This window comes from Monodon monoceros, unplaced genomic scaffold (assembly GCF_005190385.1).
Source record: "Monodon monoceros isolate NGI ecotype Baffin Bay Population unplaced genomic scaffold, NGI_Narwhal_1 Super_Scaffold_4, whole genome shotgun sequence".
Classification (NCBI taxonomy): Eukaryota; Metazoa; Chordata; class Mammalia; order Artiodactyla; family Monodontidae; genus Monodon; species Monodon monoceros.
The window spans coordinates 82,061,068-82,074,893 of NW_021703781.1; the positions used below are offsets into that span (position 1 = coordinate 82,061,068).

The 13,826-nt window shown below is 65.5% G+C and overlaps 1 protein-coding gene across 1 annotated transcript; it reads left to right on the forward strand.

The window, feature by feature from the left end:
* Positions 1-7,124: 7,124 nt before the first annotated feature.
* LOC114908507 (SH3 domain-containing protein C23A1.17-like) lies at positions 7,125-8,473 on the forward strand. The gene is made up of 2 exons (XM_029244749.1): positions 7,125-7,581; positions 8,200-8,473. Exons 1-2 carry the CDS (start codon positions 7,179-7,181, stop codon positions 8,271-8,273), a joined length of 477 nt encoding a protein of 158 aa, XP_029100582.1. The 5' UTR covers positions 7,125-7,178; the 3' UTR covers positions 8,274-8,473.
* The last annotated feature ends 5,353 nt before the right edge of the window (positions 8,474-13,826 follow it).

Consider the following 13,826-nt stretch of genomic DNA (forward strand, 5'->3'; position numbering starts at 1 on the left):
AGGGCCTGGACCACGCCGTCCGCAGCTCTAGGGCACGCACGGAAGCAAAGGTTACCCGATCTTCTTGTCCTAGGACGGGCGACCCCTCCCTCTCCCTGCCCCCACCGCCCCCCATACATCATCCTGATGGAAGAGGGCAAGGACCCCCTGGCCCCGTCATCCGGATCCATCCCCGATCCAGCGTGCAGGACGTGGAAGCAGGTCCAGAGGCAGGTGCGTGGCGGGGAATGGGCTCTGCAGCGCGGCAGGACCTCGGCGCCCCATTTTCCCATGCCCTACACCTCTTTAGGCCAGACCCTCAAAGAAGTATATGCATAGGAAAAAGGAACAGCGAGCAGCGTGGCCGGCACGGGCGTGGGTCCAGGAGGGTCCGACCTGGGTCAGGTGAGGCGCGGGGACAAGCTGCGGGCTCGGCTGGGCAGCTGCAGGCGTCCTGTGGGTGCGAGTGAGCGGGATGGGCTGGTGGGCTGAGGCGGAGGCAGCGAGGCTGGCCGGGCCTTACCTGGTCAGCCTCGGGTCCGCAGTCTCTGCGGGCGAGCAGGGCCGGGAGTGAGGAGGAGAGCCGCTTGCTGATTGCGGGCTCTGCCGCTGCGGCCGCCGGGCGCCCCTTTATGCGAGGCGGAGACCTTGGCGGGCAGCACCCGGAGCAGCGGCCATCACGTGCGGTCACGGGCTGCTCTGTGCCAAGGACCCCGCCCGCCCCCGCACCTGTGAGATTGGGGCACAAAGACCCGCTCTGAGCAGAGCGCCCAGCCTCGGCATGCGGGCGGTGAGGCCCACGGAGCCGGGGGCTGCTGGCCAGGACCTGGGACCGGGCCAGCCCTGGCCGGCAGCCTCCTCCGGACCTTATCTCCCCACGAGCCTCTGCTTGCGTCACGGCCCAGAACACACAGGGGAGAGAGAGCCTCCAGGGAGGTGGCACCTCTCCCCTCCCCTCCCGGCCTCCCAGCCTCCTGCCCTGGCCACGGAGCCCCAGGACCCCAGCCTCAGGAGGCCGCCTGGGACTGGGGCTGCCCGGAGTCCAGAGGATCCGGTGGGGGAGCTCTGCCTGGCCGCACACCCGCCGGCCGTGTGCTCAGCTCTGCCCCAGGGCCCCAGGCTGTCTGGAAAAGGGCAGGGGCTCTGTAGTCTTGGGGGGACACTGTGGGGACAGGCGAGGGAGCGGCACCCAGGGGACAGCTGATCGAAGACCCAGGGCTTCTCACACAGACACACACAGGTGCGCCACCCCTTTCCCAGGCGCAGGGGCCACAGGAGGGCGGCTCAGCCTCCCACTGTGTGTGGGCGTGGACGCAGTCAGTACCTGCTGGGGGGGGCAGCTGGCTCCACACGGGCAAGTGTCCCCACTCTGCTCACGAACATTCCTGACCAGCGGGGAACGGCAGAAGTGGTGGCCTGAGTCTGAAACTGACTGGCCATCACGTCCCCCACCTGTCTCCTGGGTCCCAGGGGCCCCTCCTGTGCAGCACCCAGCCTCTGCTCCCCCTCCGCCCCTGGGGTGGTCCGCGCCTCCAGGACCAGGGACAGTCCCCTTCCCTGCCTAAGGGTCCAGACAGGCGACCCCACCCTGCCCTCACTTTGCCCCGAGACCAGCTCTGGTGTGTCTGTGTGTCTGTGCATGCATGTGTGGTGCGTGTGCAGCAGCCCCTCGGGCTCTCAGCCGACCAGTGGAGCCTCGGGACTGTTGCATCAAACCCCAACTGAGGGGCGGGCTCCTGGATGGGCAAAGGCAGGCAGAGGGCACAGGTGGACGTGTGAGGGAAGCCAGGTGAGAGAGCGACCACCCATGCCTGTGGACGTGCCAGTCCCTCCTGACACACGCCCACCGTGGCCTGGACCCGTCCTGGCCGAGCAGTGTGGCTGAGAATCTGCAGACCCTGGGCTGCGTGCAAGCGGTGGGCACCGCTGCTGGGAGACACTCCGCAGTCCAGGGCCTCTGGGGGCCGTGCAGCCTGCCAGTGGGCGCAGGGTCAGAAGACGCCAGTGAGCAGTTGCTCACGGCTCTCCTGGGCGGGGGAAGGGGCCTCGGTAGAGGAAGGCACCCCTCCCCCCGCTCCGGGAGCTCCGAGGCCGATGGGGGCCGTCTGCCGAGTCTCAGGCTGATGGGTGAAGCCCCACCTCGAGTGGTGGCTCTGGGACCGTCTGCTCTGGCCCCTGTTCTCTGGAGAACCACTTGGGGTCCTGCTCCCCCACCCCGGGGCCGCCTCAGTCCGGAGCCTCCATCGCCCTTGACCCTCCCCCCTCGAAGCTGCCTCCCTTGGCTCTGGGGAAAGAAACACTTGCACCCTTGACCTTGGGCTCCTCAGGTGGGTGGGCGATGGGCTTGCAGGAGAGAAGGTGAGAGGCAGATTGACAGAGACAGAGACAGGGAGTTGGAGGGGGGATGGGTGCGGGAGGCCCTGCTGCTCTAAAGCACCTCGGAGGCCTTCCCTTGTCTTAATCTTACCGTCCTGATTATAAAATCAATGCCTGCTAATTACAAACCACTGTTTGCATCCACAAAGGCATAAAGAGAAGCGGGGCGGGGACAGCAGCCTGAGTCTTGTGGCCCCTGCCCAGCGTCTCCAGTGTGTGGACCCCGAGCCATCTGCCGCTGTGCCGCTGGCCCTGCTCCCGTCACCCCCTTAGGCCCCTACTTCCACTTTCTCTCCGGCAGTGGGGGTAGCTGCCCCTCTACCAGCAGGAGCCCGGGGGGCTTGGGTGGGAGGTCAGCTGGGGTGAGGGGGCTGGACCCACTGTCTGTGTTTCCCCAAGGGTGGCAGGGAGTAGACTGTGTGTCCAGGAGCCCCCCTCAGGCTGCCACGTAGAGCTAGGCACAGGGAGGGGGCGGCTGAGGGGCTGGGCCTGCCTTCCACGGCAGGTTTCAGTCCATCCAGCCCACCTGGACCCCTGGAGGGCCCAGACCCTTGGGGTCTCAGCCCCTGGAGGGCTTGCTCTGTGGCTTCTGAAGGTGAAGGAGGGGACTCGGGGCCAGCTTCCTGCACGGCCGAGGGCAGGAAGGCCCCAGCCAGAGGGCGCTGAGGCCGCTCGCTGCCCAGCAGGTGCATCCCAAGTGCTCGCCTTGCCTCGAGGCGCTGTGTGGCCCCTCAGGGCTTTCAGTGGGACCCAAGCCCAGAGCAGGAACCCAGGCCCCCGGGCTGCCCCTTCCTGCGCTCTGGCTGCAGAACCGTCCAGGGCCCGCCCCCCCCCCCCCGCCCCGACGTCAGACTTTTGTAGGAGCCGAGTGGAGCAATGCATGCCAGGTCCAGCCCCCTCCCTAAGTGGTGAGGACGGTCCCCCCAGGGCAGACACAGCAGCTGGATTCCAGGGCGGCTGGACAAGGGACACAGGGTCCTGCCCCTCACTTCTGCAGCTGCTGGCCGGACCCCACTGCGGGAAGCCTTCCTGTTTGCCCGCTCTGGCGTCCACACAACCTCGGGCGCAGCATCGTGGTCCCTGTCACCTGGGGCAGGGCCCCCTGCTGGGTCCAGCCAAACCCTGGGTGCAGAGGCACCAGAAGCGGCCCCTGGAACACAAAACATGCTGGGCCCAGCCTGCCGTTTGCCCACAAGACAGAAAGTATCCTTGCCGGCCCTGGAGGACGTGCTTGGCATGGAATTGACTGGTGATAAGGGGTGTCCTTCAGGACTGCTCACTCCCTCCCGTTGCTCCATTCCTGGGGGGGGGGGTCCCCACAGCTGTCTGCTAGCTCAAGCCAAAGTTTCCAGCCACCAGGAGGTAGCCTACATTAACCCTTGGTGGGTTCCCAGAGAGGGTGGCCTGTGGAACAGAGAGACCTCGGCCTCTGCCCTGTACCCCAAGCTGTCCTGCACCCCAATCCTGCCCTGTGCCCCAACCTGCTCTATACCACAAATCCTGCCCTATGCCCCAACCTGACCTGCATTCCCTGGGTTATTATCCGCTGGCGCTCCCCACCCCAAGGGGCAGGCAAGGCAGGGTCAGCAGCTCCTCCCCAGGGCGCGGCTGAGGCCTGGTTGCAGCTCACACGTGCTGTGCAGGCCGCCTCTCCTGGCCTCAGTTTCCCCACCCATCAAAGGAGGCTCTGAAAATGGCCACCCCGTCCGGAGACAGCAGGTTGAAGCGGTGTCCGCCCTGTGACGTGGCAATTCCACTCCCCGGTGTCTGTCCACCTAAGAGGGACTGCCCCAGACAGACCGGAAACCTCTCCAAAGCCCCTCGAAGAGCAGGGGGTGCAAATCCCGGCGGCCTGAGGTCCTTGTGGTGGAGAACACATGGTAACATGGGGAGCGTGGCCACAGGGAGAATTACGCGTTGTTGGTCAGAAACTGGACTTTAACTGGGTGCCCTGGATTTTTATTTGCTCAATCTGGTGTCTCTACACCCTGTTTGTGGAGAGGACGTGGGCCTGGAGAGGTGGGGGGATGGGAAACCAGGTCCGGGCCGAGACTCCTGTGGCTCCCGGGGGCCTCCTGGGCTCGGGGCTTCTGGCGCCGAGAGCCTGAGCCCGGCCCGGTTGGGAGGGCCGTGCGGCCAGCGTGACCGCGATCAGAGAGCCCCGGTGGCCCTGGGTACCTGTGGGAAGCCCCTGTGGGCGCTGGGTCCCCAGGCGGGACCCATGCGTGGGCCAGGCTGGGCCTGGAGGCTCAGAGGAAGGGCCGGGATGGAAGACAAGGAGTTAAGCCTGGACCCGGGCCCCCCCAGCCTCCTGTCCGAGTTTCAAGGTTGTGTCTGAGCAGCTCCCTTGCTGGGGAGATAATCTCGGCTTCTGGTTATTTTCTCTTCCCTCTCCGGGGCGGATCCGGAACACTTGCCCGGCCATGGGAACAGCCCTCCGCCCTTCAAGGCCGCGGCATAGACGGCCCTTCCCAGGGCACCCTTGGCCTTCCCAGGACCCCCAACCCAAGGGAGGACTGGGGCCGCCTTTTGCAGACTGCTGACCTGACAGCCCCACCCCCGGCCACCGGCCCAGAGCTTGGGCCGCTGGGCTTGTCACACAGGCGCGCAGGCACACTCAGCCCTGCCCACCGGCCCTGGGCCCGGCCCCCAGGCTCGGCCCAGGTCCCCAGCCCCCGGCCCCCACATGGTCACTGCTGTCCATGACCCAGGGGCCGGGGGTCTCTTTCTCACGGGGCTGGGCCCCCAGGTTTGGGGAGGGACCTGTCACCTTCAGGCTACCCCCCTCGGTGGCTGCTGCCCGTGGCGGTCTCCCGGGCCCCCAGCTGGCTGACCCACAGGCAGACAGCGCTCCTCAGGCCAGCTCAGCGTCCCTGACCCAAGGCCCCTCTGGGTCCCCGCAGGTACCGAGGGCCCCTTAGTAGAGGCCTGGGGGTCAGTGAGGGGTGGGGAGCGCTGCGGGTGAGGGCACAGCCTGAGACTGGGCACCTCCTGCTTCCCTCAGTGCTGGCCCCCGCGGCTGAGGAGGAGACCGAGGCCCAGACAGCGGGGGAGCCTCGCTTCCCAAGGACAAGGGCAGCCTAAGCTGGAACCAACATCCTCTCGGCTCCAGGCGCCTCCCAGGGGCCCCTTCCCACAATCCTGGATGGAGAAGCCACTGGGCTGGGCCGGGCGGGTGGGAGCCCCCAGCTGAGCCGCCCCCGTGGACTCGCTGCCCCTGACCTGGGAGGGGGCTGCGCTGGGGCTGACCTATCTTAGCTGCCAGGCTAAGGGCCACACTTGGGGGGGGCGTCCCGAGACCCCCTGCTTCAGGCAGCCGTGGGTCACAGAGGAGCGCCCAGCCCGGAAGGTCAGAGCCGGGGCCACAGGCGGTGGGAATAGAGGGGGAGCCCCGGGGGCTGAGCGCATGCACATATGTGTGAGCACGTGTGTGAGGACCTGTGGGCTTGGGGCTGTGACCTCGCAGTGGTGAAGGGGCTGCGGGGGCCGGTGAGGAATGCTTGGTCTCTCCCAGGGCCTGGCCTGTGAGGGTGGGCTTTCCTCTGGGAGCCCAGAGAGGGCTCGACACCCACCGGCCAGCTGCCCAGTGTGGCTGCACCCAGTGAGCAGGGTGGGCGGCATGCTGTCATCTGGGGCCAGGGGTCTGGGGGGGGCGGTGGCAGCCCAGGTGACTGGCAGTAAAGGTGTCCAGACATGCCACACCCCCACCCAGCCCTGCACAGCCCTCTGCCCACCCTCCTTGGCCTGCGGGCATGCCCTCTGCCTGGATGGCCACTCAGCTGAGTTGACGGGTGGAGTGGGGGTCACAGAGGGCAGGTACCACTTCATCGCACCATGTGGCCTGTTACACTGCGGGAACAAAGACACACACACACCCAGAACACCTGGGGGGCGGCAGTGGGATCAGAGCCTGGGGTCCTCACGCCTCCCCTGGGGTGAGGCCAGGGCTGCTCTGGTCCCTGGACTCCCAACAACCCTCTCCTGGACGGTCCCATTTTCGCTGGTGGGTGAGGCCCAGCAGGGCTGAAGGCCAAGAGACGGACCAGGCCCTCGGCCACCCCGCTGGCTGGTTCTGAGGGAGCTTCTCTCTTTTAACAAGTGTATCCTTTTCAGGGTCTATGAGGGGACGGGGCAACAAGGACGGATGTCAGGCGTACGTGGGGCGCAGCAGCAGGCCTGTCTCTCTCAGGCGAGCTTGTTAGAGCCATTCTCATTTTTTTCCAATTACACAACAACATGTTGCTATGACTGTCAACAATACAGAAGTGACCATTCTGCCACCCGGGGGCCATCGCTGTGAATCGTGTGGGTTTCCGCCAGCCTGTTCTCTGGGCATCTTTTTATCACTTTCTACGCGTGAGCCAGGTCCCTTCCAGGGCAGCTTCCCCCACCTCCTCCCGCAATCCTGTGGCAGCGGCGGGGCCGCCAGAGGGGCCTGGAGTCCCAGGCCTGTGGGTGCTGAGGGCCTGGTGGCCCTCGGGGCAGCGGCCATTGTCCCAACATGCTCACGCGTCCTTTCCTGCATCTTCTCCGTGCCTTCATTTCTAATCTCAGTCGATTGCAATCTGTTCTGCTTAATTTACTACCTGAATTTAATCACAACCTTGAGCTAAACAAACTCTGTGTTCTGGCTGAACCTCTAAGTTAGTTTTATGGAAGCTCCCCGTCACCAGTTCACTTCTCATACGTTTTGTGTGTCTAGGGTGTTTTTCCTTGAAAGATGTTTTCTAGGTGACACAGCATATTTAATGCACGTGCAACGTTAGGCCGGCTGCCCTACCTCACAACTCGGAAACACAGCCTGGCGAGCTCGCTCAGCCTTGATGCCCCGGGGGAGCCGAGAGCCTGGGGTTCGGCCCCCACCAATCCCGCGTGATGGCTCCGGGGCCCTTTGGTTGAGCACCCGCCCTCCCGTCTTCTGGAACTCTAAACGTACCGCGTTAGTGATGCCCGTGACGTCGGGCCCACCAGCTCTGCCTCCCAGTCTCCCCCCGGAACCTGACTTCTCAGGGCTTTGCCCCCCAGGGCTGTCAGGTGCCTCCTGCTGCCCGGTGGCCACGGTGGCCCTGCCTGAACAGCGCCAGCCTCCGCCTCTCAGCCTCAGCCCCTCTGCCCTCCCCGCCCCGCAGCCCCAGCACGGAGCCCTGCTCTCTGCCCTTGTATCGGCTGTTCCTCTGCCTGAGTCGCCAGCCCCTCATTTTCTTCACGCCTTTACTCGGGAGTCAGGTGTGGTGGGCTTCCGTGGCCCCCGCTCCCACACGTCAGGCTCTGTTTTCATCTCCCCACCCGGCTCTATTTGTGGGGGGCGCACCCCGCCCCCACCCCAGGCCTCACATTTCCCTGCTGCATCTGGCTCTAGGCCGCTAGAGAGCACACACAGGAGAGGGTGGTGGTTCCTTGCAGGACTTGGCGTGTTACCACTTTTGAAGGAGGGTCGGGAAGGCGCAATTTCTGTCCCGGCCACGCGGAGTCGCCCTCGGGCCAGCCCGGCGCCGCTCCTGGGCAGTGTGGGCGCGGCTGCCCCGGGAACCTCCACTTTCCCATTTCACAAAGGCTGGGGAAGCCTGGGCTGCCCACTGACCTCGACCCACCCTGGGCGGGTAGTGTCACTGCTGGGCCCTCAGGATCTCATTTACACCTCTGTGCCTCCCAAGGTTTTCCCCTTAAAAGTGTTTTTAAAATTATGAAATACTTAACACGTACAAAAAGATCTGTCAGACGACGCACCAAGTACCCAAGCGTCCACCTTGCGCCCACGGAGACACTTAACAGGGCTTGGGGGTCTGCTTCCTGGGCTGGGGGGAGGGCAGCCTGGCCTTAACCTCCCTGTTAACTGCCCGGCAGTCTCTGCGCCGCACAGTTCACAGCCGGAGAAAGCTGGAGTGACCGAAAATGCTCGAACCAGAGAGCTGCCTTGAGTCCACAGCCAGCAACAGTGAGAGCACGACGGCGGCGACCAAGGGATAGACCAGCGGGCGGCCTTCTCGTGTTCTTCCAGAGAGAGCCCCGCCTCTGCTTCTCCCCCGGGACCCAGGCCTGAGCCAGCTCTGCCTGTGACCCAGCAGGACTCAGATCCACTGCCCGTCACACGTCCCCCAGGCCTACCAGCCAGGTCAGGGGCCTCCCTCCAGGGCCCCCGAATCAGGCCCTGCTGATGCGCCCCGAGCCCGACCCTACTTGGGCTGCTCCTCTGCATTCCTGCCCCTGCTGGTGGCACAGCCCCTTCTGAGCTCTCCCCACCTCGTGCCCCCCGGTGAGCCCCCTGCCTGCCTCCAGCCCCAGCCCTGGGCTTAAGGCCCCTCGAAGCTGGAGTAGGGCAGGGGCTCTAGCTGGGACCCCTGCAGGGGCCACCTGTGGGCTCGTCTGCAGGCCAGAGATCCGGGGCCCACCTCTGGCCCCTGCAACTCAGCACCTGCTCCTAGGTCCCTGTCAGGGCAGCCCTGTGCCCTGGGCTGTTTCCCAAGCTCCACCCTCTGTCTCCAAAGCCCAGCCTCCGGGCCAGCCCCATGGCCACCTCCGCTGGTGAGCGAGCACATGGGCACTCCCTGACACAGGCACATGTGCGATGCCCACTGCAGGCTCCTGCTTCAACAAAGGGCCAGCCAGCCTCTCGCGTGTGCGCGTCTGGGTGTCTGGCCCTGGAACACAGTAGCAGCCCCTTGCTGTACCAAGGTGGAGGGAGGCTGCGGGAGCCCGCACCACACCCAGACTCCTGCCCAGCTGGCAAGACACTGTGAGCTCCGGGCTGCGGGAGCTCATCTCTGTGGGCCTGCCAGCTCCTGACACTAGGAATCAGTAGGGGCTGCTTGTGGCCCGGAATCCCGCGGCAGGCAGTCTGGAAGACCCAGCACACGGATCCTGCGGTCCTGGCTCCACAGGCAGGGCTGCTACCCCCACCACAACGTGCTGCCCCCCTGAGGCTGTGTCCAGGGCAACCCTCAGAGATGGCCCCATCCAGGCTCTCCCGGAGGCAGGGCCCCTCCCGGAGGGAGCAGGTCCTTGGCCTCAGCCGTGCTTCTAGGGAGCTCAAGCCCTGATTCTCTCCGCAAGGGCCTCGGAGCCCGCCGTCGGAGCGCCATGGCCCTGACGTGGGCCATGGGGCCGCGGCCGCACAGTCTGACTCAGGGAGGATGCAGGCTGACTCAGAGCTGGAAGCAGCCCTGAAACCCTGACAGAGGTTTTCAGCTCTGACGCCGCTTCCTGAAACCCTGCAGGGGCCCAGGATGTGAGTCAGCGGGCGGGAAGCAGAACCAAGGCTCTGGGGTGCCCCCCAGCCCCCCAGCCTGGATGCCAGGACACGGAAGCCAGCAGGATGCAGCCCCTGTCCCCACCCCCAGCCCCCCTCAGCGTCTGGGGCACCTAGCCACACCCACCCACCGCCCTGAAGTCCCCGTCCAGGGCCAGGGGCCCCATGTGGCCTGGGTGAGGCCCGTCGCACAGGTCCTGGCTCCGCTCTGACCCCCCGGCCTCCAGAGCAGAGCGTGGTGATTACAACGAGGCTCTGCCGGTCCCCACAGGCTATCTTCAGGGCACACGACCTCCCAGCAAGCTTTTTCTCCGGGGTCCTCGGGGACTTCAGGTGAGCTGACAAGCAACGCTGCCGCCCCCGGGCCCCCACGGCACACAGCACACCGCAGACCCTCCACATTCACAGACACAGTGATGACGGGACAGCTTAGGGCCTCCGGGGAATCGGACCCAAGTCTTCATGTCCAAACCAGTCTCGAGCGCAGGGGAGCCACACCGGCTGGGAGCCCTGAGACGCGCAGCCGGGACGGGCCCAGGCCTCATGCTTGTGGACACACTCGCTCGGGCCCCCGCGGCGCTCTGAGCCTGCTGGACGGCGTGCGGCCACACCCGGAAGCACCTGGTCTGGGGGGGTTCCGTGTGGGTTCAAGGTCCGAGTCTGGTGGACGGGGAGCATGGCCCCTCTGGCCCTGGGAGTCCCTCCATCACCGGGGCTGGTCTCTTGCACGAGCTCCAATTCGCTGGTCCTTCAGCTTCAGCAGGTGCTCCAGCCTGGCCGCCTTCATCTGCAGGACCTGCAGGAAAACACACGTCCCTGAGGGACACGTGTCCACCCTCTGGAGCTGGGCAGCTTCAGCCCCGGGCTACAAGGCCACACAGCCAGTGGTCAGACCAAAGGCCCTCGAGTGGGGCACCCTGGACGGAGATGATGTGGGTCCCCGAAATGAGCCTGAGGGACCCAGGGTGATGGAGGGCAGGACACGAGAGGGAGGGGCTGGCTTCCCTCCCCCATCCCATCCAGCCTACCCCTGGGTCCTGCCAGCCACGGGCTGAGACTGGGAGCCTCCCGGCCTATCTGCTCTGCAGCCCCTGCCCGGCCGCGGGCAGGTCCTTGGAGCACGCCTGCTGATGGTGCAACGCCATGTGCAGGGCTCACTTCTGAAGGGAAACAGCCAAGAAGACGCTCCCGTGAAGACCGACGGTTGGGAGGGACCACCCAGTGCCCCTGCTCAGCGGTCCTGCCTCGAGTGCAGCCGCTGGCCCTGCTGAGCCTCCTTCCAAGGGAGGCCATGGCGCAAGCCTCCCCTTGCTGGGAACACACAGCCCGCCTCCCTCAAGTGGGTGAAAAAGAGAATATTTCGAAAAGCTCATCTGCCCCCTAGATGCTGTGTCCAAGGACAGATGGCTCCAGCTGGCCGAGGCAGGGGGTCGGCCTCTCAGCAGACAGACCCCTCCGAGGACCCTGGACAGGGTGCACCAGCAGGCCCAGTGTGCCACCGCCCCATGCGGCCTGGCCACACCTCTCCCCAGTGACAATCTGCGAAGGCCAGGGGCGTCCCGAGGCAGCATGCTGATTGAGCGTGTCCAGTTCTAATTTCAGTCCACGCAGGAGACTCCGGCCCGGCACATCCAGGCCCCTCCACGGCCCTCCCCCCGCCTGCTTTATCTTACATCAGTGACAGTCACAGGAAGGGCACTTAACTGTGTCGCTATCTTAAGTGGCAGATGAACTGTTTTCCCCTCTGGGTTTCATAAAATAAAACACAGCTGGCAGCTGAACAATGCGGCGAGGAGTGGCCGCGGGATGCTAGAGGTGCCAAACAGCACCCCCCGCACAGCCAATAACCCGCCTACAGCTTTACGTTCAGTCCTGCACCCTGGGTCTGCAGCACACACAGCGCAGCGCCGTGGTGCGTATCTACTGGAAAACACACACGCCATTCAAACCCATGTTATTCAAGGGCCCACGGAGGCCAGGGCCCCCTGTGTTAGCCCAGGGGCCAGAGCCACGGCCATGGGTGCGAGACAGCAGCTTCGTCCCTACCACGGCTTCCTCTCTGCTCTCCAACACACGCAAACCACACGATGACACCACTTCCCTGCTTCCTTAAGAAAACTGAGTGGAGATCCGCGCAGCCCTCGGGAACCATGCTGTCATCACTATTCCTGACAACCCCTCGGACCCTGAGGCCCGACATGTTCGGCCTGCACACCCACCCCACCCCCCACTGTCTTGGGCCCAAAGATGCAGCCTGTGCTCCCAGGGTGCTGGGGGAGCACGCAGTGGTCTCTGTGCGGCAGTGAAGGGACCTGAGCACCTCCTGAACCCAGGAATGCTGGAGACCCTTGGTGAGAGAGAGGGGAAGAGGCTGTGCCCCCAGAGCCAGGCTGCATCCCAGAACCAGGCTGCGTCCCAGAACCAGGTGTGCACCTTAGGGATGTGCCTCTGCTCCCTGACCTGGCCCCATGGCCCCTGGGCTGCTGTCCAGCACATCCGGTGGCATCGCCTGTGAGTCTGCAGCCCCTGGCTCGTGGGCCCCAGGCTTTGATAACTAGTGAAGCTGGGTGGTCAGTCCGTGGGGATGGGGGCTTCTAGATATCTTCGGAACGTCCTGTATTTAAATAATCCACCTAAACGTGGGTCCCGGTCAAGGGCCCCGCCTGCCCCCCACCGCCTCGCCGCACACCAGTCCGGGCTGCTTGGGGGGCGCCCAGGCCTGTACCTTGACTGCCTCCTGCAGCACGCCCAGGGTCCAGGAGCTGCCAGCGCTCGCCAGCTGGGCCCCGACTGAAAGGCAAACCCGGGGCCTTCGGCCCGTGGGCCAGTGGAGGTGGGGCTGGGGGGGCAGAGGGCTCGAGATGGGGCCCACCCTCTGTATGCCCAGCAGCCCGTCTCCTCTGGAGCCCTCTGACTCCCAAGGGTCTCCGCCCCGGAGGGCGCTGAGGGGCTCGGCAGGCCTGCGAGATAAGCCGACCACCAGCTCAGGGCCTCCGGCTGGGAGAGGGGCACACAGGGGCGTGGTGGGGTGGTTGGCTCAGCCCACACAGCGCCACGGGGGCACAGTCAGGCCTAACGTGGTGCCCAGGCGCAGCCCTCGGTGCCTCTGAACGGCTTCCCCGTTTGGAGAGGTGACCATTGAACGACGGCCACCCCGCACGGCCTGTGGACAGGGCCCGGGGGTGCCCACTTGTTGGGGGGGGCGGTTGGCCATTACCAGCGTGTGCAGAGGCGGTGAGCCCCACCCATGGTCTGTCAGTGTCGCCACTGGAGGCTCCTGGGTCCTGCAGAGGGTTCAAACGTTGTGCAGGGAGACCGGCAGGAGGGGCTGACTCTGCTCCTGTCGCCGACAGGCCTGCCTGGGTCTCCCAGTCACAGACAGGGAGCAGGGAGGGGCTAGCTGGGGGACGCTGGGCCTGAGCGCTTCTGAAAAGGGAAGCAGACAGGTCAGGCTGGAAGGGGCCCTGGCCTGGGGCCGCACCAGCAGTGCAGCCAAGACTTCACTGCAGTCTGGGCCCCGGGGCCGTGGGGACCCGGGGCTTCATCCCCACCTATTTCCTGGTTTTACTCAGCCGGTTCCAAGGCTGTACGACGGTACCCACACGTCCAGCCCTGCCGGGCGGGTCCTCGCCCGCCTCCACCTTATCCCTCACTGCACACAAGACTGGCTCGATGGCCCCAGGCGTGGCGGCCACCACCTTGCGGATCTCCTCCTCCGAGACACAGAAACCCAGATTGTGGAGGACTTTCCCGCAGAGGAAGCAGGGTACAGCCCTCAGAGCAGACCGCCCTGCAGAGCCGGGCGGCAGGGCTGGCTCGCCTCCATGCAGAGGGCCCGGGACCCACAGAGACCCGTGGCCGTCTCGTTCCCGGCTACCCCATCAGGGGTCACAGGACACATGGTGCCCTGTGCCTTCAGGCCAGGTGAGTCCCAGCCTGGGCCACCACCTCCCCGATAAGTGTCCCAGGGACTCTGCAGAGGACACATCCTCTTGCCTGAGTCTCCTCTGTTCTGGGCGGAAGTCCTCCTAGCTCACCTCCAAAGTGCTCAGAGCCTGACCTCTCCCCACGTCTGCCTGCAGCTGCCATCCTCTCGCCTCTGGGGGCGGGGGCAGCCCACCCCTCCTCCACCTCCCCCAAAGTCCCCTCTCTCCTCAGAATAAGTCCTCAACCCTGCCACGGCAGTGATCCCACCCCCCCCACGGGCAGTGTGCTCCGAGGACCC

Excerpts from the sequence above, each read along its gene's own strand:
- LOC114908507 (XM_029244749.1), top strand. The coding sequence starts at position 7,179 with ATGCCCCGGGGGAGCCGAGAGCCTGGGGTTCGGCCCCCACCAATCCCG. Across the intron at positions 7,582-8,199 it reads CGCCTTTACTCGGGAGTCAG|TCTCTGCGCCGCACAGTTCA; the intron begins GTGTGGTGGGCT and ends ACTGCCCGGCAG.